The sequence below is a fragment of the Symphalangus syndactylus genome, chromosome 3 (genome assembly GCF_028878055.3).
Source record: "Symphalangus syndactylus isolate Jambi chromosome 3, NHGRI_mSymSyn1-v2.1_pri, whole genome shotgun sequence".
Taxonomy (NCBI): Eukaryota; Metazoa; Chordata; class Mammalia; order Primates; family Hylobatidae; genus Symphalangus; species Symphalangus syndactylus.
In genome coordinates, this window is record NC_072425.2 from 128,766,068 (window position 1) to 128,791,784 (window position 25,717).

The window sequence follows — 25,717 nt, forward strand, 5'->3', positions numbered from 1 at the left end:
TTGTTGGGCATTATGATTTTACACTTTTGAGTATTTAATTTGTTGAATTTATCTGAAGGGTGATACAATTTGCCTTGACAGGCAATAAAATTGTTTGCAGATCAAAAAGCAAAAAAAGGAATCTTCCAGACATCCTCAAAGCATTTATTAAGTATCTATTTGGTGAATCCTAGAGTATATAAAATTGCATATAAGTCATAACATGCCCTTGTTCTTTTCTTTTGCTCACTGCAGCCTCAACCTCCTGGGTTCAAGTGATCTTCCCAAGTAGTTGGCACTACAGGCATGTGCCACCATGCCTAGTTAATTTTTTTATTTTCATTTTTTGTAGAGATGGGGTCTTGCTATGTTGCCTAGGCTGGTCTTGATCTTCTGGCCTCAAGCAGTCTTCCTACCTCAGCTTCCCAAAGTGCTAGGATAACAGGCATGAGCCACCACATCCAGCTGGTCATTCTTTCTTTCTTTCTTTTGGAGATCAATGTGTGGCCCAAGCTGGAGTGCCAATGATGTAATCATAACTCACCGCAGCCTCAACCTCTCGAGCTCAAGTGATCTTCCCAGCTCAGCTTCCCAAGCAGCTGGGACCACAGGCATGTGCCACCATGCCTGGCTAATTTTTTAATTTTTTAAAATAGAGACAAGGTTTCACTAACTTTTCGAGGCCGGTCTCAAATTCCTGTGATTCCTCCAGTGATTCCTCCTGCCTTAGCCTCCAAAAGTTCTGGGTTATAGGCATGAGCAACCACACCCAGCCCCAGGTCGTTCTTAAACTTATAATTTAGGTAAGGAAATGACATTAGCATATATGAAATACAAGAAAGTGTTATTAAAAATTCAGAGTTCAGAGAGGATGAGATCACTGGAGGCTACAGTAGTTGAAAAGACTTCCCAGAGCTGGTAATAAAAGTTAAAGAGAAAACAGAGGGAAAAAGGCAGAAAGAAGCATGGTTGACTGGGGGAAGAGGAAGAATATCTACCTGTCCCAAAAGGTGTCTGCTGAGAAACAAAACGAGAGCGAGACAGTCTGAGGACTGATAATGGAGGATCCAAAGGAAGAGAATCTGGATTTTGTGCATCAGGAATCTATTCTAGGTTTTTCAGCCAAGGAGTAAGATGATAAAAACAGGGTCTTAGAAAGACAGGTCTATACTAGCTATGCTGCGGAGGATGAACCAAGAATGTGTTGGAGGAAAAAGCTGAAGTAAGCCCTCTAGTTACTACTGTAATATCCAGTTGTGAAGTGATAATGCCTTCTGATATTTCTTTCTTTCTAGACAGGGACTCAGTCACCCAGGCTGGAGTGTAGTAGTGCAAATCAAAACTCACTGCAGTCTGTGAGCCAAGATCGCGCCACTGCACTCCAGCCTGGGTGACAGAGAGAGACTCCAACTCAAAAAACAAAACAAAACAAAACAAAACTCACTGCAGTCTCGACCTCTCCAGGCTCAAATGATCCTACTACCTCAGCCTCCTAAGTAGCTGGGACAACAGGTGCACTACACCATGCCTGGCTAATTTTTTTTGTATTTTGTAGAGTCGGGGTTTCACCATGTTGCCCAGGCTGGTCTCGAACTCCTGGGCTTAAGTGATCCACCCGCTTCTACATCACCTTCTGGTATTTCTATGGCAGTGGGAATGAAGAAAGAAGAAAGGACAAATCTCACTTGTATTTCTCTTTTTTTTTTTTTTTGAGACACATTTTGCTCTGTCGCCCAGGCTGGAGTGCAGTGGCATGGCCTCGGCTCAGTGCAACCTCCACCTCGCAGGTTCAAGCGATTCTCCCCTGCCTCAGCCTCCTGAGTAGCTGGGATTACAGGCGCCCGCCACCACGGCTGGCTAATTTTTATATTTTTAGTCAAGATGGGATTTCACCATGTTGGCCAGGCTGGTCTCAAACTCCTGACCTCAGGTGATCTGCCCACTTCAGCGTCCCAAAGTGCTGGGATTTCAGGTGTGAGCCACCACACCTGGCCCTCACTTCTATTTCAAATGAAATTAGTGACACCAAGATTTCTAATTCAGTGAACTAAGGCTGCAGTGAAGAATAGGTTTGGGTGACACTGAGGAAAGATGATAACTTGTGTCTTACACCTAATGAGGTGGGAAGAAGCATGGTGTATTCAAGTACAGTCATGCATCACTTAACAAGGGAGATAGGTTTTGAGAAATGTGTCTTAGATGATTTCATCGTTATGTGACCATCATAGAGTGTATTTACACAGACCTAGACAGTATAGCGTATGACACACCTAGGCTGTATGGTATAGCCATAATAATCTTGTGGGACCACCATCAAATATGCAGTCTGCCCTAGATCAAAGTGTCACTCAGCAGCACACAACTGTAATTGAAAGAAGACCAATATGAATAAAATACTGAGTTAGAGAACTGTTTTCTATTCCTACTTGTGGAACACTCCCTGTTGTCCCCTCATAAATTCCTATTCATCCTTCAGATTTCAGCTAAAAATGATTTCCTTAAGAAAGACTTCACTGACCTCTTAAACTAGGACAGGTCCTAAATTACATGCTCTCATAGCAACCAGTACTTCTCAAAACATTTTACAATTATATTCTATTAATTAATTGGGAAATTCATTGTAAGCTCCATAAAATCTGGGGCTGTGTCTATCTCATTCACTCTTCTATGCTAAAAACCCAGCACAGTACCAAACATACAGCAGGTCCTAAGTAAATGTCTACTTAACAAATATATGTAAGAATGCATGAAAAAAAGGGAGAGGAAGCGAACGAGGGAAGAAAAGGTGAAAGAGTAGAAGAGAGACAAGAAACAAACAGAGAGGGCTAAAGACCACAGATAAAGCTGAGAAGACGCCCGTAGTACTGGGCAGAAGAAAGAAGTGGAAGAAGCCAAGGATGAAGGGAACCAGAAGACAGGACATAGAAGAATCAAAGAAGTACACTGTTTTGAAAATCTGGGTGGAGAGTAGATTTCAAATGCTACAGAAAGGCTATGAGGAGCTGAAGACTGAGAAAAGGCAACAGGAGGAATGGGTTCAATGGTTGTATCAAATAATTTTATCACAGTTTACAATGCCATGTGGGGACAAGGAAAGAACTAATAGTCCAACCTCCTATTCTCAGTGACCTTCTCTGCTGTCTATCCAGCTGCCTGAGCCAAAGCCCCACAAGTCCTCAGACAGGAAGGATGTGAAGTTGCATTCAATCATCTATCAGCTGGAAATGACAATGACGCAAGTAGCTGTAAAAATAGAGACCTCTGGCAAGGGCCAACATGAGGTTCAGGGAACATCACAGAGAAACCATCTCCACACAGAAGACAGATCTTATTTCTCAAATGTCACTGAAAATCCTCTGGTAAACAACTGTCATCATGAATCCTCTAAGAGTCCAAGGGGATAATGTGAAAGATCAATCTAAATCAACGGCCCTGTAAACTCCTAGGCAAGTGGGAGGATTAAAGCTGAAAAAACTGTTTAGACAGTTTGCCCACAGCTAAGTAAAATTTGGTCATAACTGAGGCTATCCAGCAGCCACAATGGCTGACATATGTTATTAATTTAATACTTAGCTTTTAAGCAGCATTCAGAATGTCTTCCTTCCAAACACATAATAAATTCTGATTCATCACATCTCCTCAAATCCCTCTGTGAGCAACTGTAGCAAGGCCCAAGCCTTCTTATAGCTGAACCTTATAAGCTCTGTGAAGGCAAGAACTGAATCTGTCTTTATCAGCACAATAAACCTGGTGCCTGGTATAGTACCTGGCATATCTCAGGCAGTCAAAAAGTATTTGTGGAAGGAAAGAATGGTGACCAGCCACACCAGGATGCTGGACAACTTCCAACACCACGCTGTTCAAAATTATGACCAGCTTATTTTTAAGTGCCAAGAATTTCTTCCCTCAGCTTCTAGCCCCTGGAGGACAATCTATTTCCTCCATAATACCACACAATAAAGATCACATCATATTGTAGTAAATCTACTAAACAAAATCAAGGTGCTGGTGTCTGGTAAGGGCCTTCTTACTGTGCCATCAAAATATATGACTCTATTCAGATCTATGACTGCATTCCTGCTATTGGGAAAGGGATTACAGAATCCAAAGGAAATAAACAGAAGAATCACACTTAAGAGCAACTGTCTTAGTCCAATCTGTATTGCTATAACAGAATATCTGAGATAGGATAATTTATAAAGAACAGAAATTTACTTCCTTACAGTTCTGGAGGCTGAGGAGTACAAAATCAAGGTGAGGTGCTGGCGTCTGGTAAGGGCCTTCTTACCAGACATGGCAGAAGGCAGCACATAGCAGAAGGGCAAAGACAGGGCAAGAGAGAGCAAGAAGGGGATGAACTCACTGTTTTACAAGGCACCGACTCTCGAGATAAACCACTCCTGCAATAATGGCATTAATCTATTCATGAGGGCAGAGGTCCCATGACCCTAACACCTTCCATTAGGTCCCACCTCCTAACACTGACACATTGGGGATCAAGTTTCCAATACATGAACTTTGGGGGACACAAACCATAGCATTAACTCAAATTCCAAATTGGTATTTCTTGCCTTTCTCAATTCACAGACAAGATGTTAGAGATAATCAAGTCCAGTTCTGCAACCTTCCAGAACTTTCTGCATGTAAACAAGTTCTAAGATGTCTTTTGACTCCATTTTAGCCACAACTTTTTTACTATAAAAAATACAAATGTAGGGCCAGGTATTGTGGCTCACACCTGTAATCCTTTGGGAAGCTAAGGTAGGAGGATCACTTAAGGCCAGGGGTTCAAGACCAGCCTGGGAACATAGTGAGACCCTGTCTCCAAACACACACACACACACACACACACACACACACACACACACACACACACCCTAGCCAGGTATGGTGGTGTGCACCTGTAATCGTCATTACTCGGGAGGCTGAGGTGGTAGGATTGCTTGATATCAGGAATTTGAAACTGAAGTGAGCTATGATTGCACCATTGCACTCCAGCCTGGGCAAGAGAGCGAGACCGTCTCTAAAAATAAAATTTTTTAAAAAGTAAAAAGAAATCCTATTGCATATGCTCTACATATTTGAAAATGGATTATCAGTATTTTTTTCCTATAAGGTCCTACTTCCATGCTCTGTGTTTGTACAAGATCAAGTGGGCTTTTCCCCTTCTGTTCCACGGGAGGCTTCTGTCCTCCTTGAGCTCACCTTAACACACCTGCATTACTGTTTGACAAGTGTACTGCCCCAGTCAAATATCCTACTTGGCACTGTCCCCAGAGCAGCACCAAAAGCCAGAGCCCCTTGGGGATCATCCCCAACCCCTGGGGCCTCCTGCTTATTCTACATTTCTCATGTCTCTCCACCATGCCAGACTAGAGTCAAGCTCGACAGGGTCTTCTTTTCCCAATGACTCCGCCAAGCCCATTCCCTTGGCTGTGGTTTTGCTGGATCATAGGTAGGAACAGTAGGAATCTGTTCTTTCAGAAATGGTCCATTCATGTGTGTCACTAATGAGATGACGAGGCATTTGGCTAAGAGTCATAGTGACTTCCGCTGTTTACCCAGGCTTCTTTTTTTTTTTTTTTTTTTTTTTGAGACAGAGTCTCGCTCTGTTGCCCAGGCTGGAGTGCGGTGGCACGACCTCCGCTCACTGCAAGCTCCGCCTCCCAGGTTCACGCCATTCTCCTGCCTCAGCCTCCCGAGTAGCTGAGACTACAGGCGCCCGCCACCATGACCGGCTAATTTTTGTATTTTCAGTAGAGACGAGGTTTCACCGTGTTAGCCAGGATGGTGTTGATCTCCTGACCTTGTGATCCGCCCGCCTCGGCCTCCCAAAGTGCTGAGATTACAGGTATGAGCCACCACGCCCGGCTACCCAGGCTTCTTTGAATTTCTTCACTTTGACATTCAGAACACTGGGCAGAAATCACACTGCATTAATACCCACTTGTGGGACTTCGAGATAGACACAGGTTATATCAGCAAGCACCCATAAGACAAACATTAGAAGTGGCTAATGCTCCAAAATGACAGCAATAGAAAAGCAGACTATAATAATGCTCTGTGCTGGGCCCAGTGGCTCAAACCTGTAACCCTAGCACTTTGGGAGGCCAAGGTGGGCAGATTGCTTGAGCCCATGAGTTTGAGTCCAGCATGGGCAGCAGGGTGAAACCCTGTGTCTACAAAAAATACAAAAATTAGCCAGGCACCATGGCACATGCCTGTAGTTCCAGCTACTTGAGAGGCTGAGGCAGGAGGATCGCTTAAGCCTGGGAGGTCAAGGTTGCAGTGAGCTGTGTTCACACCACTGCACTCCAGTCTGGGTGACAAAGCACATCTCAGTCTCAAAAAAAAAAAAAAAAAAAAGGCCAGGTGCTGTGGCTCACACCTGTAATTGTAACACCTTGGGAGGCGGCCAAGGTGGGCAGATTGCTTGAGCCTAGCAGTTCAAGACAAACCTGGGCAAAATAGTGAGACCTCGTCTCTACAAAAAATACAAAAATTAGCTGGGTGTGGTTGTGTGCACCTGTAGTCCCAGCTACTCAGGAGGGCAAGGTGCGAGAACCACCTGAGCCCAGGAAGTTGAGACTGTAGTGAGCCACGATCATGCTACTGCACTCCAGCCTGGGTGACAATGCAACATCCTGTCTCAAAAAAAAAAAAAAGTCCAGGCACAGTGGCTCACGCCTGCAATCCGAGCACTTTGGGAGGCTGAGGTGGGCAGATCACCTGAGGTTGGGAGTTCAAGACCAGCCTGACCAACATGGAGAAACCCCATCTCTACTAAAAATACAACAAATTAGCTGGGCACAGTGGCGCATTCCTGTAATCCCAGCTACTCAGGAGGCTGAGGCAGGAGAATCGCTTGAACCCGGGAGGCAGAGGTTGCGGTGAGCTGAGATCACACCATTGCCCTCCAGCCTGGGCAACAGAAGCGAAACTCTGTCTCAAAAAAAAAAAAAAAAAAAAGAAGCTCTGTATCTTCTGCCTCTGACTAAGTGCTCTTTTTATTTAAATCTAGCTAATATTTTCATTTGCATCAGGAGATGGGACCACTGAATACTCTGCCTCTAGCTCTGTGATTTAGGGAAGTAACTTAACCTAGGCTCAGAGATTTTACCACCTTTCCAAAAGGTTTGGAGCGCAAACCACTAAGATCCCTCTCAACTCTAGAGAAAGCAACTGTAGAGAAAGCAATTTCCTCACAATTGCAAATATACTCCCCTTTGCTGATTCTACTCTTCTCTAAACTACTGCTGCTGATCATTACATACATTTCCATATTAAAAGCCCTGTGCTGGAGGTAACAAATATACAGGATTTGCTTTTACACTGCCAAGTCTTGAGCAATTAGAAAGTCTATGTCTTGCTTCTAGTACTCAACACAGTTAAGAAACGTGTCACAAATGGCAAAGGCAAAATAAGATCATTCAATTCTCTCAATTTGTTGATGTCAAGGAGCTATTTGAAGCCAATGTTAAACATGGAAAGGTTACAGAAATTTTGTGGGCTTACATGCCTGAAAAATTCTAACTTTTTACAGTGCTTCTTCATCTCTAAGTGCTTTATCTATATAAAAAGTCTGATTTGGGAACAGGTCACATGTCTTATCTATAGAGCCTAGATCACCACACAGATCTATCCTGAAGTTAGGTGATGGCAAATAAAGAAAGCTCCAACGGTTGTTTCCCTTCCCACTGTTCACATTCCACATCACCAATCAGTTGTGGCACTCTTCCATTGAGCTTGTATTCAATGTCATCATGCTCTTTCATCTCAGGCTCCAGTAAGCCACTACCAATTGATGAGAGGTGTTATGTGAATTGCAACTATTTGTCCCCCTTGTGAAATCAGTACACAAGGGTGAACACCCAGGATGGTGGTACTGCAACTCAGTGAAGCCCAACTGGATGATATCTCTTAGTTCTCAACAACATATCTCAAAAGAAACAAACTACTTTATACAAAAATGCAGATTTAGAAATCTGAGAAATCCTGGGAGATTGCTTGATTTCTTTTGCTTTACTATAACAAATTCTGGGTTTCTTTCATAAATTGGAATTTTAAAATAGTGTATATAAAATATTTTAAGAATGCATCTGTGACATAGAATGAAATTCATTAATATTTATGACTAAAGTCACTATCACTGCCACCATTAAGAAAGTCCTGTTAAGTACTAAATTAGTAAACAAAAGAAAAATCACACAAATTTTAGAGAATTTCTACATTAGCATTAAGTCGACATATATACAAATAGTCACCATTTTTGTCAAAATCTCCATTTTTTTCTTTACGGGTTGTATATTGTTACTACAGTTTGCAAGGGGACCAGAGGAAGACAAATACATGGATAGATATCTTCCCTTTAGGAGCTTCCAACTTATGATGGACAATATCAGATGTATAAACTTTAAGTGGCATTCAGCCAATTGAATAAAGCCATTATACCAAAGCATAAGTAAAAAGTAATGGGAAGTTAATTTTCAATTATCCAGAGTTGGCAAAACACGCTTATAAAATCTTTTCCTATCATAATTTCTGTGCTTAATCACTTAGTTTGCATTATTAATTCCTGCTATATACTTTACAATCTAAGAAGAGGGAATGTCTTTTTAAATGCAAACCTTTTCACAGTTATTTTCATCACCCATTCAGAAGAATATAAATTCAGTAGATAAAGTTCTACCCAGGTTAATATTTGCATCAACCTATGAAATTTTATTAAGTTGCATGAGGAAGGCGTGGCTCCCACGCTTTGAATTAGTTTCCATAAATGACCCTGAACAGAGAATTCAGAAACATCTGTGAGAAATAGACCCAGCATAGCTAAAAGACAAATATTCCATCTTCCTGCAACATATCAAACTTGATAGGGAACCAGTTAGGACACAAATCTGCCAAATACGAACCTCTGTCAATTTACATTAGAAACAAACGACAGGAGAAAGCTAGACATGATCCCTGTTCTCCAGGTGCTTGTAACCTGGTACTCTTACTGGAATATAAACAACCTTGAAAAATGGTAGTGCTTGAGTCCTAATTGGTCAAAATTTCTACTATTAACAAGGTTTGGGGAGGCCTCTCTTTAGTTTAAAAAGACTAAATGAAGGGCTATTTGAGTATTTCACTTAAATTTTAAAAAATCACCTGCTGTGTATAATCCCTATGTCAGGCATTGTGAAGGTTTGAAAGATTAATGACAAACATGAACCCCTGTCTTTAAACAAATGTAAAATTTGCCAGAGAACACCGTCACATACATAAATATGTGAGAACAATGAAACAGAGAAGAAATGAGAAATGCTTCTGCTCAATTAACTAAAATCTAGAAACCTCAAGCCATTTAATTTCCCCTAAATATTCAATGTTCCTTCATACTTCAAGCCTTTGCATAAGCTGTTCCTTCTGACTGGAATGTCAATTTCCCCTTCCTCTGCCAGAAAATTCTTAATCAGCCTCTAAGACTCAACTCCTATGCTACCTCTTATGTGAGGCTGAAGTACGAAGAGTTTTCTCACCTTCTCTATGCACATTATGGCCCTCAGTACACTGTTTAATAATATTTTAAGTTTGTTTCTTCTACTAGACTCTGAGGGTAAGACTTATGTCCTTTTCTAAATTCACCTTTAGGTTTATCAAAATAATATATACAGCTGGGCGCGGTGGCTCACACCTGTAATCCCAGCACTTTGGGAGGCCAAGGTGGGCGGATCACCTGAGGTCAGGAGTTTGAGACCAGCCTGACCAACATGGAGAAACGCTGTCTCTACTAAAAATACACAATTAGCCGGACGTGGTGGCACATGCCTTCATGAAATCCCAGCTACTCAGGAGGCTGAGGCAGGAGAATCGCTTGAACCTGGGAGGTGGAGGTTGCAGTGAGCCAAGATTATTCCACTGCACTCCAGCCTGGGCAACAGAGCAAAACTCCATCTTAATAATAATAATAATAAGAAGAAGAAGAAGAAAGAAGAAAGAAGAAAGAAGAAAGGAAGGAGGAGAAGGAGGAGGAGAAGGAGGAGGAGAAGAAGGAGAAGAAGGAGGAGGAGAAGGAGAAGAAGGAGAAGGAGAAGGAGAAGAAGAAGGAAGAAGAGGAAGAAGAGGAAGAAGAGGAAGAAGAGGAAGAAGAGGAAGAAGAAGAAGAAGAAGAAGAAGAAGAAGAAGAAGAAGAAGAAGAAGAAGAAGAAGAAGAAGAAGAAGAAGAAGAAGAAGAAGAAGAAGAAGAAGAAGAAGAAGAAGAAGAAGAAGAAGAAGAAGAAGAAGAAGAAGAAGAAGAAGAAGAAGAAGAAGAAGAAGAAGGAGAAGAAGGAGAAGAAGGAGCAGCAGCAGCAGCCAGGTGCAGTGGCTCATGCCTGTAATCCCACCCAACACTTTGGGAGGTCAAGGTAGGAGGATCGCTTCAGTCTAGGAGTTTGAGACCAGCCTGGGCAACACTGCCAGACCCTATCTCTACAAAAAATAAAAAATTAGCTGGGTATGGTGCTGCAGGTCCATAGTCCCAGCTACTTGAGAGGCTGAGGTGGGAGGATTATTTGAGTCAGGGAGGTCGAGGCTGCAGTGAGCTGTGACTGTACCACTGCACTCAGCCTGGACGACAAAATAAATAATATATCCAGAGTTAAAAAAAAAAAAAAACAAACTTAGTACAAGAAGCTTATTATGAAAAACAGCAGTACCCTCCTTATTCCCCAGTCCAACTTCCCAGAGACAACCACTCAACTCTTCCAGCTTTTTCTCCTGGTAGGTTTTTTTTTTTTTTTCAGATGGAGTCTCACTCTCTCGCCCAGAATGGAGTGCAGTGGCACGATCTTGGGTTCAAACGATCCTTACCTCTCCTGGTAGCTTTTGATTTTTCAATTATCAAATAGTAACATACACTAACTTCTTTTGGTACTTGATGTATCTTGGTATGGATCTTTCCTCATTCATCATTTCAGGGACGCTCTGCAGGCTCTTGCAATCTGAAAACTGATATCCTTCGGTTCTGGGGATAGTCTCACATGATTCCTCTGGCAATCTCCTCTCCTCCGTCTCATCTGTTTTCTCTTTCTGGATCTCCTGTTAGCTAAATTCTGGATTCTGATTTTATTGTCCTTTTTCTATTTTCTATCTCTGTTTTTGTTTTGTTTTGTATTATTATAGTCTGGAAGATTTCTTCAATTTTATCCTCTAATCATTCTACTGACTTTAAAAATCTCCTTTATTTTTAATTTCTAGCAGCTCTTATTTCCTGATTGTTCTCTTTTAAAAGCATAAATAATATGAAGAGCATATGTTTTTGTTTTATGAACCCCAAATTTTTAATCTATCAGGAAATATTTCTGCTTCCTACATTGTTTCTGTTTCTTTCAATTCCTTCTTTTCCCCATAATTCTGCCTTTTTTTTCTTATAAGGGACTTTTCTTAAATGACAGGAGATTGGCAGGCATGGTGGCTCACGCCTGTAATCCCAGCACTTTGGGAGGCTGAGACGGGTGGAGCAACTGAGGTCGGGAGTTTGAGACCAGACTGACCAACATGGAGAAACCTCGTCTCTACTAAAAATACAAAATTAGCTGGGCGGGGTGGCACACGCCTGTAATCCCAGCTCCTCGGAAGGCTGAGGCAGGAGAATCACTTGAACCCGGTAGGTGGAGGTTGCAGTGGGCCGAGATGGGCAACAAGAGTGAAACTCGGTCTCAAAAAAAAAAAAAAAGACAGGAGATTATGCTTTCTGTCACCTATTTTCAGCACATAGAGACGATAAAAAGTTGGATGAATGGCTGAATCAACCAATGAACGAAAAGAGTAAGAAACACTTAACAGTGGCCGGGCACGGTGGCTCAAGCCTGTAATCCCAGCACTTTGGGAGGCCGAGGCGGGTGGATCATGAGGTCAGGAGATCGAGACCATCCTGGCTAACACGGTGAAACCCCGTCTCTACTAAAAAAATACAAAAAAATTAGCCGGGCGTGTTGGCGGGCGCCTGTGGTCCCAGCTACTCGGGAGGCTGAGGCAGGAGAATGGCGTGAACCCAGGAGGTGGAGGTTGCGGTGAGCCGAGATCACGCCACCGCACTCCAGCCTGGGGGACAGAGAAAGACTCCGTCTCAAAAAAAAAAAAAAAAAAAGAAACACTTAACAGTGATTAAGAACAAAAAATGCTCAGGCATGGTGGCTCACGCCTATAATCCCAGCACTTGGGGAGGCCAAGGCAGGTGGATCACATGAGGTCAGAAGTTCGAGACCAGCCTGGCCACCATGGTGAAACCCTGTCTCTACTAAAAATACAAAAAATTAGCCAGGCATGGTGGCACACACCTGTAATCCCAGCTATTTGGTAGCTGAGGCACAAGAATCGCTTGAACCAGGGAGGTGGAGGTTGCAGTGAGCTGAGATTATGCCACTGCACTCTGGCCTGGGTGACAGAGAGAGACCCTGTCTCAAAAAAAAAAAAAAAGGTTCCTAAAGATAAGAGATGAGTCCGGACGTCGTGGCTCACGTTTGTAATCCCAGCACTTTGGGAGGCCGAGGCGGGCAGATTGCCTGAGGTCAGGCATTTGAGACCTGTCTGGCCAACATGGTGAAATCCTCTCTCTACTAAAAACACAAAAAAATTAGTCAGGCATGGTGGTGTGCACCTGTAATCCCAGCTAGCCACTCGGGAGGCTGAGGCAGGGGAATTGCTTGAACCAGAGAGGTAGAGGTTGCAGTGAACCAAGATTGTGCCACTGCACTCCAGCCTGGGTGACAAGCAAGACTCCGTCCAAAAAAAAAAAAAAAAAAAAAAAGGAGATGAACATGATTATGCTGATAATATTTATACATCATTGTCTTCTTGAGCCAGTGATTCAAAACTGTTGGAATTACGCCGCCAATGGATAGTCTTCAGCATGCTTACAGGACAGACAAGGCTTTCTGTCCAAACCCCAACAACCAGAAAATTAACTTTATTTAAATTTGTATTTAATTCCTTAACTCACTTCTGCCTGGAAGAGTTTAATAACCTACTTGCCTTATGCACTGCGGCATCCTCTTTAGTCCTAGGTTTCTAAAAAAAAAAAAGCGTTTCTTGGAGCTTGTAAATCAGTAAACCACATCTATTTTTTTGAAGTAATCAAGATATAATTTGTGGAAAGAGTAGCAAAGACAGTATTAAATATGACTAAAATGACTTAAGAAGAGGCCTGAAGGCTAAGAGGGAAAAATTACTTGATAGAAAACTTATCTTCCAATTTTGAGTTGAAAGTCCTTATGTTCAAGGAAGAAAAACTCGAGGTCAACTGAAAACACACTGAATGTTGCTCAAGTCCACCACAGATCTTCTTGGTAGGTGTATCAAAGATATCACAGTGACAGCCCCCATTATGGTTATTTTTTTTCCACGATGAAATTACAACATTATTTATTACAAAAAAAATCTTAAAAAATCACTTATAGTCCTCCCACCCAAAGAAAATCACCATCAGCCTGTTAGTATATATCCCAGAACTTCTCTGCAGATACTGATTTTTCTTTACAAGATGTGGATCATGTTACGTATATTGTTTTACTGTGACTATTTTTAGCTTGAGAGTCCTCAGTTTATGTCCCTGAAAACACCAAGTGTCTACTGCCCCATAGGTCTAAAAGCTAAAGTAACATGACTTGAATTACAACCAGAGAGAATAAATTTATTCTCTCAATTTTATAAATATCTCACACTGCAAAATCTGAGATCATAACCACATCATCTACAATTCAAAAATCAAAAGACTGGATTTAAATCTGCCTTAAAGTATAACCAAAGAGCCCATTTTTTTTGTTTCTTCAGATTTAATCATTCTTTCTTGCATCAAAAATAACAAAATTGTAGGGTGACATTAACACATGATCATGAAACAAAAATGTGTTTCATTTCATTAGTCACAAGCTACATATCAACCAGCTGTCGAAGCTAAAAATATGCCTTAATTTAAAATTTTGTAAAACACAAGCATTTAAGACTCATTTTGAAAGAAATGTGACTTCTTTCTGTTTCAACCCACTAGAAGCTTTAGAGAAGAACAAATAAGCACCTCTAAACCAAAAGAGAAGAAGGTAACAGTGGGGGAATTCAAGCCAATTTATCGATCATCAATATCACATTGTTTACATCTTATCAACAAGCATATGTTAAGGATAACAATTTAATACCACTCCAGATGTAAACAAAACTACACATTCTCAAAGGAAATAGAAAGCCTGAAACAGAGGTTGAGATCCCAATAATAGAAAGTGTGTATTTTGTTGGGGGAGGAGTGAGCTAAGGAGAGCTGGGTAGTAATAAATATTGTCACAGCTTTTCCTCATCAGCTGTAACAGAAACTTTGTCAGGGTTGCAGTCTTCAGTGACATCATCTCGACCCTCAAACACCAGCATCACACTCTTGGAGCAGGACACAGAACAGAGTAAGCCTCTAACAGTACTCATCTCTTCCAGGACAGAAGCAGCATGTAGACTTCCATCTCTGGTCATGAGGGCCCCAGCTCAGCACACATGTCTCAAGGTAAACTGTGCTGCCATAAAATATTTGACAGGAAAATAGGTAATGGGATAAGCTAAAATATAAACACTCCAGTTGGATTTCAGGTGTAGTTTCAGCAAATTGGAAAGGGGAGCAAAGAAATGTCAATGGTCTTAGAAATTCCCAGTCATTTAAAAGGAAAATACACTTCACTTGATTCCAGAAAAGAATCACAGACTGGCTGAGACAGGAGAATGGCGTGAACCCGGGAGGCGGAGCTTGCAGTGAGCCAAGATTGCACCACTGCACTCCAGCCTGGGCGACACAGCGAGATTCCATCTCAAAAAAAAAAAAAAAAAAAAAAAAAAGAATCACAGACTCTCCTAACTTCCAGTCAATGCTCTTGCCACTATCATGTAGCCAATCATCAATATCCTCCCATGATATTTCCTTTATTGAAATAAGAACATGGAGGCCTGGCAGGAAACATCTGAAAGGGAAAAATTTCAAGTATTTTTCTGTCTTTTCATTTCCTCTTTTAGATATGCTCCAGTTAAATTTTAAAAAGTAGTTGTCCAGAGCCACAGACTGTCTTAGTTTTTTGTCTCCCATACAGCCTTGCTAAATACATATTTGTTGATTGAATCTTTAAACTCACAAGTAAAAATTTATTGCACTGTAAAAATCTAAACTCATAGGTAAAAATTTTTGTTCATTCAATCATTACAGATCATGGAAATATCAATTAATTTCTAAATGCCAACATAATGAATACTAAAAAATTAACTTTAAATAAGTATTTTGAACATTCTTCAATTACATTCTTAGTAGATTCTAATCTAATTGCACTGTATATATTATAGCAATTTGAATTTGCTTGCCTTGATACCCGAGACTGATAACAATTAGTGAGGAAACAAATAGGGCAAGTTATTTTTTCCTCCAATAAGGACTTCTAAAAAGGGCAGGAGAAAGGATAAAATGAGAGAGAAAGGAAGAAAAAGAGAAGAAAGGAAAGAGTGTCGGGGAAATCCTGATCATTTTTATTTATTGTTAAACATAATATTTACTACTTAAAGTACCTGTCACATATAAAATAGAAATGGAAAGTAATTTTTTAAAAAAGTAATGAGTTGGACACAGTGGCTCACACCTGTAACCCTACCACTTTGGAAGGTCAAGGCAGGAGGATCACTTGAAGCCTGGAGTTCGAGACTAGCCTGGGCAAGACAGTGAGGCCCTCTCTCCACAAAAAATTTAAAAATTAGCTAGGGGTAGTGGCTAATTTAAATTTTTTTTTTTTTTTTTTTAAACAGACTCTCGCTTTGTCACCGAGGCTGGAGTGCGGTGGTGCCATCTCGGCTCACTTCAACCTCCGCCTCCCGGGTTCAAGCGATTCTCCTGCCTCAGCCTCCTAAGTAGCTGGGATTACAGGTGCATGTCACCATGCCCGGCTAATTTTTGTATTTTTAGTAGAGGCGGGGTTTCACCATGTTGGCCAAGCTGATCTTGAACTCCTGACCTCAGGTGATCCACCCACCTCGGCCTCCCAAAGAGCTGAGATTACAGGCATGAGCCACCATGCCAGCCAAATTCTCTGTAGAGGCAGGGTCTTTACAGCACCTGTAGTCCCAGCTACTCAGGAGGCTGAAGTGGGAAGATCGATTGAGCCCAGGAGTTCGAGGCTATAGTGAGCTATGATGATGACACTGCACTCCAGCCCGGGTGACAGAGTGAGACTCTGCCTCTGAAAAACAAAACAAAACGAACAAACAGAAAGTAATGCTCAGCTACTTAATGTCTATTTGGCCTTGTAACATCAAAGAATGGTTAGCTATCACACAAAAACAAGAAAGAGGTGGTATGAAAATAATATTGAAGAATCCTGAAACCAAGCCTTTTATCCTAGGACTCATCTTTATCAAGTTATAATCTCTCTAGATCTCAGTTCTTTCACTCATAAAATAAAAAGATCACAGACTATATTTTAAGTTCCCTTCTAAATCTATGATTCTTTTTACTGGTTAAATTGGAAAAGCAGGGATAAAGAAGAATGAAATAAAGAATGTTTTGACTGACATACAGTCAATTCTGTTCTAATACTAGCTTTGAAAATGCAAATTTTTTCCAACACAAGGGATATATTGGGGAACACTTTGAGCATAATTTAATTTTTGCATTTGATTATGTCATTTAATTCACAGGAAACACTAGGTGAATGCAGAAAAGTACACTCAGTGGAACCAGTCAGCATAGGAATACACATAGTGTATACACACACAAATATATCTACCAGCTTTCTCAGTTCACTGTATTATAAGCCACATCCACCCATTCACCTTTGCTATTATAACTTTTGTAAGATTTCAGATAATCCTTTTACTACTACAAGCTGCAATCCTTCCAATGCCAGGCCACAAGCAAACTTCAAGTCTTCTCCAAAGTAAACTGCCACATTTATTGTAGTATTTATGCACTTTTAACCATTTAACATATGTAAAATCATGCTACCATTTTTAATCTTTTTTTAATTTTTATTTTTTCAGAGACAGGGTCTTGCTATGTTGTCCAGGCTGGAGTGTAGTGGCATGACTGTAGCTCACTGTAGCCTCAAACTCCTGGGCTCAAGCAATCCTCCCACCTCAGCCTTTGAGTAGTTAGGACTACAGGCATGAGCCACCATACCTGGCTAATTTATTTATGTTTTTTTGTAGAGATGGAATCTCACTATGTTGTCTCAAACTCCTGGCCTCAAGCTATCCTCCTGCCTCAGCCTCCCAAAGTGCTAGAATTATAGGCATGAGCCATCATGCATGGCTAACTTTTAATCTCTTTTTTAACTGACAAAGTTTTTTTAAGCATTGTGTCCCTAACTCCGTTTTCCCAATAAGCTTTGCGGTTTTTACCGCATAATAATTTTTCATAATTTTATATCTTATTGTAGCACAACTGACTATATTACTGCTTAAGAAAAAAATCAATGACCAATCTATGTTTTCAAAGATAACAGATGGAGGACAGGCATGGTGGCTCATGCCTATAATCCCAGCGCTTTGAGAGGGCGAGACGGTAGGATTGCTTGAGACCAGCCTGGGCAACACAGCAAGACTTCGTTTCTAGAAAAAACAAAACTATTAACTGTGCACGGTGATGCATGCCTGTAGTCCTAGCTACATAGGAGCTTGAAGTGGGAGGATTGCTTGAACCCAGGAATTTGAGGTTACAGTGAGCTATGATGTCACCACTACACTCCAGCCTGGGTGACACAGCAAGATCCAGTCTCTTAAAAAGAAATAAAACAGGAAAACTTCCAGTAAGTCTGCTTAAGCATTAAAGTCAGAAAAAAGTCTTTTTCTGTAAGCTGTCTCCTGAAGAGCTGTTTTTTCCTCCAAGGTTTCATCCATTGACTAGGTAACTCCTAAATCATATACCAGATTTGGAGCTGGAAGTGTATCATTCACCTTGAAATAGTGAACAAAAATTTGAGTTTTTCAAGAACTAAAGAGGTGACACTGAATGCATCTTCCAAATTTAGATCTTGATTCTGGCAGAAAATCTTGGCAATCTTGGCATGTACCCCTGTAAATGCTTCCTGTTCAATTATGAGATATTCAATAGCTATTCAATACCTACCATGAAAAAATACGCAGCAAAAACATTATTTCTGCGATATAGTTATAATGGTACAGTACAAACCACAGAACCTTTACGCTTATTCACTCCTAATTCTTGATTAGCCCAGAGGTAAAGAAAATAGTGAAATAAAAAAAGTCATACATCTTTCCTCGTTTCCATGCAGAATAGAAACGGGACAGGCTGGAGCACTTAGCATTGAAGCCAAAGGCTGGCTAAAACCTGCCACTCAGAGCTAAAGGGCAGGTAAAAATAATGCTGCTATTAAGCATGCGCAAGAAAGATAGAGAATGCCATTGTTTTGCCATCTTGAATAAACCTGGACTAAAAACCAGGACTTATGCCAAAAGTAACAAACATAAGCATTCTACAACATGTGCTCCTATATGTAGGGCAAAGTTATGGGCATTACAGTCAGGATCCTGGCACTATTTCTTAAAGAATTAAACATAACACCTTTTAAAAAATAATTGAGATGTTTGTTTACATACAAATGCACATATATGTGCAAGGGGGAAAAAGTGAAAGGAAAGAAACACCAAAATGGTAACAGTAGTAATACCTGGGTAATGAGACGATAGATTGATTTTTTTCTTGTCTATAACTTTCATTATTTTACAATGAATATATATTACTTTCACTATCACAAGAAAACAAATATCTTTTTAAACAGTTAACTGAAAGAGATAAATCCCTTATCATAGTTCATGTAGAATGAAGAGTAAGCCAGCATGAGGGCCAAGTGGATGATGAAAAAAAGAATACTAAGCCAGCAAACATCCCTGCTACTTCCAAAGAGTTAAAGGTGAGTAGATTGGATTTGGAGAGCACCCTGCCCCTGACCCCCATGCAGGAAAATCCACTGAAACTACAGCACAAAGGCAACTCTGCAGGAAAACTCATCTCAGGAATGTGGATGGGTGCAATGACAGACACTGTCTATGGATGTCCAACCTTTTGGCTTCCCTGGGCCACACTGGAAGAAGAATTGTCTTGGGCCACACATAAAATACACTATCACTAACAAAAGCTGATGAACTAAAAAAAAAAAAAAAAAGGTCCATGCCTAATTTTCATGATTCTGCCACCACAGATAAGCAAAATAAACCCTCGCATTCAAAGGGCTGGACACAGCTGCCACCCAGCAGACATAAATCACTTGTTTTTCCCTGCTTTTATCAGCCAGCATTTTGGTGACTCCTATTGGCATTCTGAAAAATCATCACCTTTTGGGTAAAGCTTATATAGAGTCATTTAATCAAATTTAACACTGTCTGACAGCAGAGAATATGGAAATAAGATCTAACTAAGACAACCAGTGATAAAAGCCTAAGAAATGTGCAAAAGGCCACTGTAGATTTTCTAGCCAGCTTTCTCTCAACATCTTTACCACAATGACAATGAATACTCATTATCCACTGAAAAAGCACATAAAAGTGAACTATGAGTATATGACACCGTCCTAGACATTATGGTGAACACAAAAGAAACAAAGTGCAGTCATTCTCTTCATGGCATTCACACATTTGATGGGGAAAGATACGGTATCGGAAATATTTAACTAAGACCAAGAAAATTAAATGGCTAAATGAACTGCACAGATAAATACTGAGGACACTTAAAGGAAGGTCTGTTCAATATGGACTTAAATAGTTCACTTCAAAGAGGAAGATAATTTTGATAGTGTGAGAAGAGACACAAGGGTAGTTCAGGCACAGTCACCAATATGAGCAAAGTCACTGGGGTGGAAAAGGCAATGATGAGTCTGGACACATTGGAATAAAATTACCAGGACAGGAAACAATAAAAAGAAGGAAGGGGAGAGATTGGGTTTCTTTACCTCGAATCTGTCTAATATACCTTTATCAGATTAAGAACATTTGTGCAAGCATAAGAACATTGCATTTCTGCTACAGAGAGACATAATATCAAATATCATAATTCCAAAGTAGGTGCCATTTTACAGACAGAAACTGAAATTAAACAGAGAAGCTAACTTGCCCAAGGTTATTGAGTTTAGCAACAGAGCTGAGATTTGAATGCAGGCCTACTCAACCCCAAAGTCCATGCTCTTTTTTTTACTACTCCATTTTTACTACCTCTTCCTAAAGCAAAGCTCCAATAACATCACTCTGAATTCATACTGTCCCCCATGACAGTGTATTTTCCCACCCTCTGACTGTCCAGCATCTCTAGAGTGATACCCTGCACTCAGGAGACTCATATCTGCAGATAAAATTAAAATGACCTGTAACAGTCTACCCTGCCCAAGGATATTTCCATTGTAACAGGAATCAGAGCCTTAAATTAAAAGAATAAAGCTCTAATACAAGCCATGTGGTAGAAATGCCTATCTTACAAGGGAACAGCTCAAGGCTGTGTCTTTAAGTGTCCATTTTCATAGCTTATAGTTAAAGCTCATACAATAAGAATCTCACTCATAAACCCTGAGGGTCTCCATGGAACTCTAACCAGCCCCAGTCTGGGAGACAAAAGACCAGATGTGGCTGCAGGTTTGCTTCAGAAGAGAATTGGAAGTCTCGCGATTTTACATTTTAAGCATATGACATAAGAAAATGTAAATTAAATATAGCTGACATTTAAACTGTTACAAATTTCTTTAACGGACAGGTTGCCAAAAAATGTGCTTTCTAATAATTCTAGACAATGATCTTACACTGTCTTTGTGACCCAAGAGGACCATTATCTTTATTACTTCTTACCTTTTTCATTATCAAAGATTTCATAGGTATCAAATGTCAAAAGTGTCACCTTTCAAAGGAACCGAAATAAAATTCGCATGGGATCTCAGAATGTGTAAAGACAAGTAGGGAGAAGATCATGGCCCTGACAGAGGTTGCTCCCTGGCATTCACTATGGAAACAGTCTTCACTGTTCATTTGTTAAAACCGGAATATACTAATAGCTAGGTCAAAGGTCCACCTGATAACTTGAAAGTTCCCTATCAAGGATTTTAATAGGCCAAGAAATTATAAGAGTTTCAGAATAATGGTTCAAATTTCTACCATAAGAAAACTTCCAGCCTACCCAAAACCTTCAAAATTAAATTATACGTTTTACATAGAAAATAAAGAGGTTAATTTGAAAATAAAAGTGATACTGTTTACTCTTTTTCAACAAAAGCTGTTATACCCCTCACCCTAAAAAATATCAGTTTTTTTTCTGAGACAGGGTCTCACTCTGTTGCCCAGGCTGGAGTGCAGTAGCGGAATCATGGCCTACTGCAGCCTTGAACTCCGGGGCTCAAGTGATCCTCCTACCTCAGCCTTCTGAATGGCTGGGATTACAGGTGTAAGCCACCACACCTGGCTTATTTTTTAATTTTTTGTAGAAACGCGGTCTTGCTATGTTGCCCAGGCTGGTCTCGAACTTCTGAACTCAAGCAATTATCCCGCCTGTCTCCCAAAGTGCTGGGATTACAGGTGTGAGCCATAGGACCCGGCCTTAAAAAAATTGCTTTCTAAGAAATTCACATTTTATCAATGCTCTAATATACATGCCAACAGACTTTTAGGCATAGAATTCTTTTCAGAGATGCAAGAAGAGAATGTAGCCCTTACATATCTGGATGGCTCTTCTAGATTCTGGTCATTCATGTCAGTAGGAACAATCCGGGTGGCCAGTGGTCCTTCTGCAAAAGGTTTTGGTAACTGACCTCTGAACTCCGATGGAATGAACTGAAGCTGCCAACTGTCAGAAACATAAGGAGAATAAGAAAAACACAGGGGGATAATATTGCTAAATGTACTTGAAACAAACAAGCCAGAAAAATCATGTGAAAAACATTTCTCTTGAAGAAAAAATATTTCTGCTAAAACCTCAACCAGGGATCATGGAGGCAGAGGTCACAAGTCAGTCCAAAATCATTGAGAAATTTACAATTAGATGTCTCTTGACCCATTTCACCAACTGTTACCAGTGAAATTCACAACCAAATGGTCATATCATCAAAAAACCAGAGAAGTGCCAATGCTTATTGTCAATTACCATGTGTGCAGAGAGACTTATCAAATAAAGCAAATTATCAGGTGTGGAGAAAAAGAATGAAATGTAATACATGGCACTGAGAACACACTATGGGAGAAATACTTTGTTCCAGAGTAACCCTCAAACATATCTTTATCTATAAAACTATTTCAAATGTAAAAGGCAAAGGCTAAAGTCAACACTTAAAAAACAAGTTTTAATTTAATCATTAATGACTGACACAGGGTCTTTATGAAGCATAAGAAACTACTACCCAGTAAAGCTAAGCTATTGAAGCCAGTTCTCAAATGGAGCAACATGACTCATCTTAACCAGATTTCCCTTTAACCTACATAGGACTCTTCAATGGCCAAATGAAGCAAACTACAAAGAACTTTAGGGCCTATGCTCTCAGAACCACAGAAAGCATAAAGGAAACTGGTGTAGATATTTTAACCACAGGCTTCCCCAGTGTCCACATAATGGTGGAGAACTTTCACTGTTGTTGGATCAAGAATGTCTTCTCTCTTCTAGCTGGAGTTTCTAGACCACTTTTAGAAGAGGATTAATAACAGATAATTATAGAAATGTAAATATGAATCCCCAGGAAGAGCCACTGGCAAAAGCCTAGGACGCAGGGCATTTTCAGAAGTCCCCAGATACCTGCGGTTACGGGCAGTGCAGAATGTCTACCTAGACCCAGCCCTCAGCCTAATGAGCCTAATGAATATAGCAGGCAGGTACACAGTACACAGGCCCCACAGCTCTCCAACATGGTAAATAATTCAATAACTCTCTGTGAAAACTCCAAAAGAAAACGAAACTTAGAAGACACTGACATAGAACTGCTCTATTTACTCCTTCATTTAAAACCATGAGAATTAAGGGACAACTTACTTATCGGGAAGAAGGAAGCTGCTGGGAAATCGATACCACTCTTTTCCTACACAGACATTCACAGGTCTGCCTTCTGGGACAGTGTGGATGGTTGGGTCTGTAGCAATTCGGTAAAATTCTGGATACAAATCAAGGGGCCCGTGATATCCTGGAAGGGAGAACAGTTAGTGAGAGCCAGAGATGAGTAAGATGAGATTCTGACTTTAATTACACCGCTCATTAATGTCGCACTGCAAGCCACATGAAATTTAAAAGGCAGGAAGGGCCATAGCCATTCCAGCATGACGCCTGCTCTACAGGTATAAAATGTCTCTCTAGCTGGGAACATGGTTACAGCAGAGGCCCTATTCTGCCAAAAATAATTGGCTTTCTTGCCCCTCTCTATGCTCTTTCTCCTTTTTAACTTTATTTTCCTTGAGCATATTTTAATATTATGGATCCAAACAATGATTATAAGAAAGAATATAATCATGAGAAATTAGCCCAAATTTGCATTTTAAGTTTAAGGCTTCCTTAATTTACCAGCATCCACTAAAAGAAAAAAACAACAAAAATAGACAAAAAATGTACAGTTAATCACACTAAAAGGAATTCTCAATCTTCTCTTCAATCCTAAGATACAGAAGTCATATCCCACTCATTAATATTAAGTCTACAGGTTCTCTTTTTAGAAATGGCTTCTTAGTATAAGCCAAACATGTATTATATAATCATGAATCAAGTAAAACCTAAGGGGAAGTGACTCGTCAGTGTAGGTTAAGATATTCTTAGAAGATCTACCTCTGAACAGTGCCACAGAGCGAGAAAACGACAAGAGCCCAAACAGGAAGACAGTTCCTAAGGCCAGCCAATTCGATGTCACAGTATAGTGCTCCAGGCGATATCGTTGAAACACAAAGTGGTAACATTTCTGGAAGTACAGAAAACTGTGCTGATAAAAGAAAATATAACTTGTAGAATATACATAATTACAAAACATCACAGTAACATCAAGAGCGAAGCCAAAAAAGAGGTTCTATTAGGGATCTGAGCATTTGCAAACAGTGAGGTACTTACTCCAAACTCTAAGATAAAAGCCAACTCCTCTAAGACTACCTGTAGTCTTGGCCAGGGAGAGGGCTTGCCAACAGTAAAATCTCACTAGCTTCATAGGAAAATTATTTGAATATTTTGCTAGCATTTATAGTCCTAATAAGTTATTTTTTTAAATATTTAAGCAATGCTTTTTTGGTGGTTTTGATATATAAAGTATTTCAATTTGTTTTTGATATAATGAGTACTAATCTTTATCAAAGTTTTTATCAAATCTTTCAGTATCAAAAAAAGGTCTCATGACCAAATAAGAAAAAAGAATTCCCCTTACAGAACACTAGGAACATGCTCTTAATTATATGCTAAACGACTTTACAAACTAGATGAATATAATATAAACACACATGCATGAATTCTGCTGTCTTTGAGTACCTTCTACTCACACTTCTTCCCTTCCTTCCTTCCCTTCTAGACAGAAAACTACTTTCAGAAAGCAATTTTCCAATATATAACAAATGGCATAAATCTGTTTGAACCCTTTTCAAATTTTTTGGAATCTATCCTGAGGAATCAATCCAAATATCTAAATGAAGATATTTATCCTAGCAGTATTTATAATACTGAATAAATGAGCAACATAAATTCTACCATAAATTATATCCAATAATTATATAAAATCAAGTCAATATATTACATAATAATGTTATCTATTATATCCAACTCAGAACATTCTACAGCTACCAAAATGATAAGCACAGAGAATGTTACAATATTAAATTAAAAGGGATATAAAGTTACATGTATACTTATTATCACAACTATAACAAACCTTGGTATATGATATACAAAAATGCTGGGAGGAGTTTTTGTTAGGTTAATGTGACTAATTTTTTTTTACTACTTCCTACATTATCTGCAATAAAGTTCAATTACTTTTATAATTAAAATTATTTTTTAAAACTATCACCTAATATTGATGAACCTTGAAAACATTATGTTAAGAGAAGCCAGTCACAGAAGACCACACATGTTTCCATGTATAGGAAATGTTCAGAATAGGCAAATCTATAGGAACAGAAAGTAGATTAATGGTTACTTAGGGCTGGGGAGATATGAGAAAGGGAATGGGGGAACAATAGCTAAAGGGTACAGGGATTTTGATCTAAAACTGACTATGGTGACAGTTGCACACATCTGTGAATAGACTAAAAACCACTGAATCATACCCTTTAAATAGGTAAACTGTATGGTTTGTGAATTATATCTCAAAAAACCTGTTAAGAAAAAAACCTATCATCCTAATTATTTTTTTTCTGCCAGCTGCAAATGGTAGCAGAGGGCAATACAGGGTTCTGAGGCTACTGAAGCCCTAAGTACAGAGATATTCAAACAGCGTTAAGATGAGCTCTGCCAGAGAATTGACCTGGGCAGGTTTTCAACCAGGATTACAAAGTGCCCCATACTGTGAACTGCCTGCTGTGATCCCAAACTCTTGAGCAAGTTTTGTTATGATCCAGCAGTTCAAAGAGCAGACGTTCCATTACCTCTGCCACAGAATGGAATCCTGCAATTGGATTCCTGTTGGTAACAGAGGCAAAGTAACACACAAATTAACACTGCAAACATGTAACCAGCAAATACGAGTATGGTGAACAGCTAAGCAATCAATATAAGAAGCTTTAATAATATGATCTATATCAGGTTTAATGTTATGGATAAAAT

General features: G+C 39.9%; 1 protein-coding gene across 16 annotated transcripts in view; it reads right to left on the reverse strand.

Annotated features, from left to right (window-relative positions):
- The window catches only part of ALG9 (ALG9 alpha-1,2-mannosyltransferase), a 106,737-nt gene that overhangs the window by 49,266 nt on the left and 31,754 nt on the right, over positions 1–25,717 (reverse strand). For 10 of the 16 annotated variants that reach the window (XR_010120100.1, XR_010120099.1, XR_008656746.2 and 7 more), the window contains 3 exons: positions 23,744–23,894; positions 22,964–23,111; positions 21,661–21,790 (listed from right to left, as the gene is read on the reverse strand). Coding sequence is in view for 13 of the 16 variants with exons in the window: in XM_055273077.2 (XP_055129052.1) it covers positions 21,661–21,790; positions 22,964–23,111; positions 23,744–23,894 (429 nt within the window). In the remaining 3 variants the exon portion in view is untranslated. The remainder of the gene's footprint in view (positions 1–21,660; positions 21,791–22,963; positions 23,112–23,743; positions 23,895–25,717) is intronic. The other 6 variants (XM_063636519.1, XM_055273078.2, XM_063636517.1 and 3 more) reach the window with 1 other exon arrangement.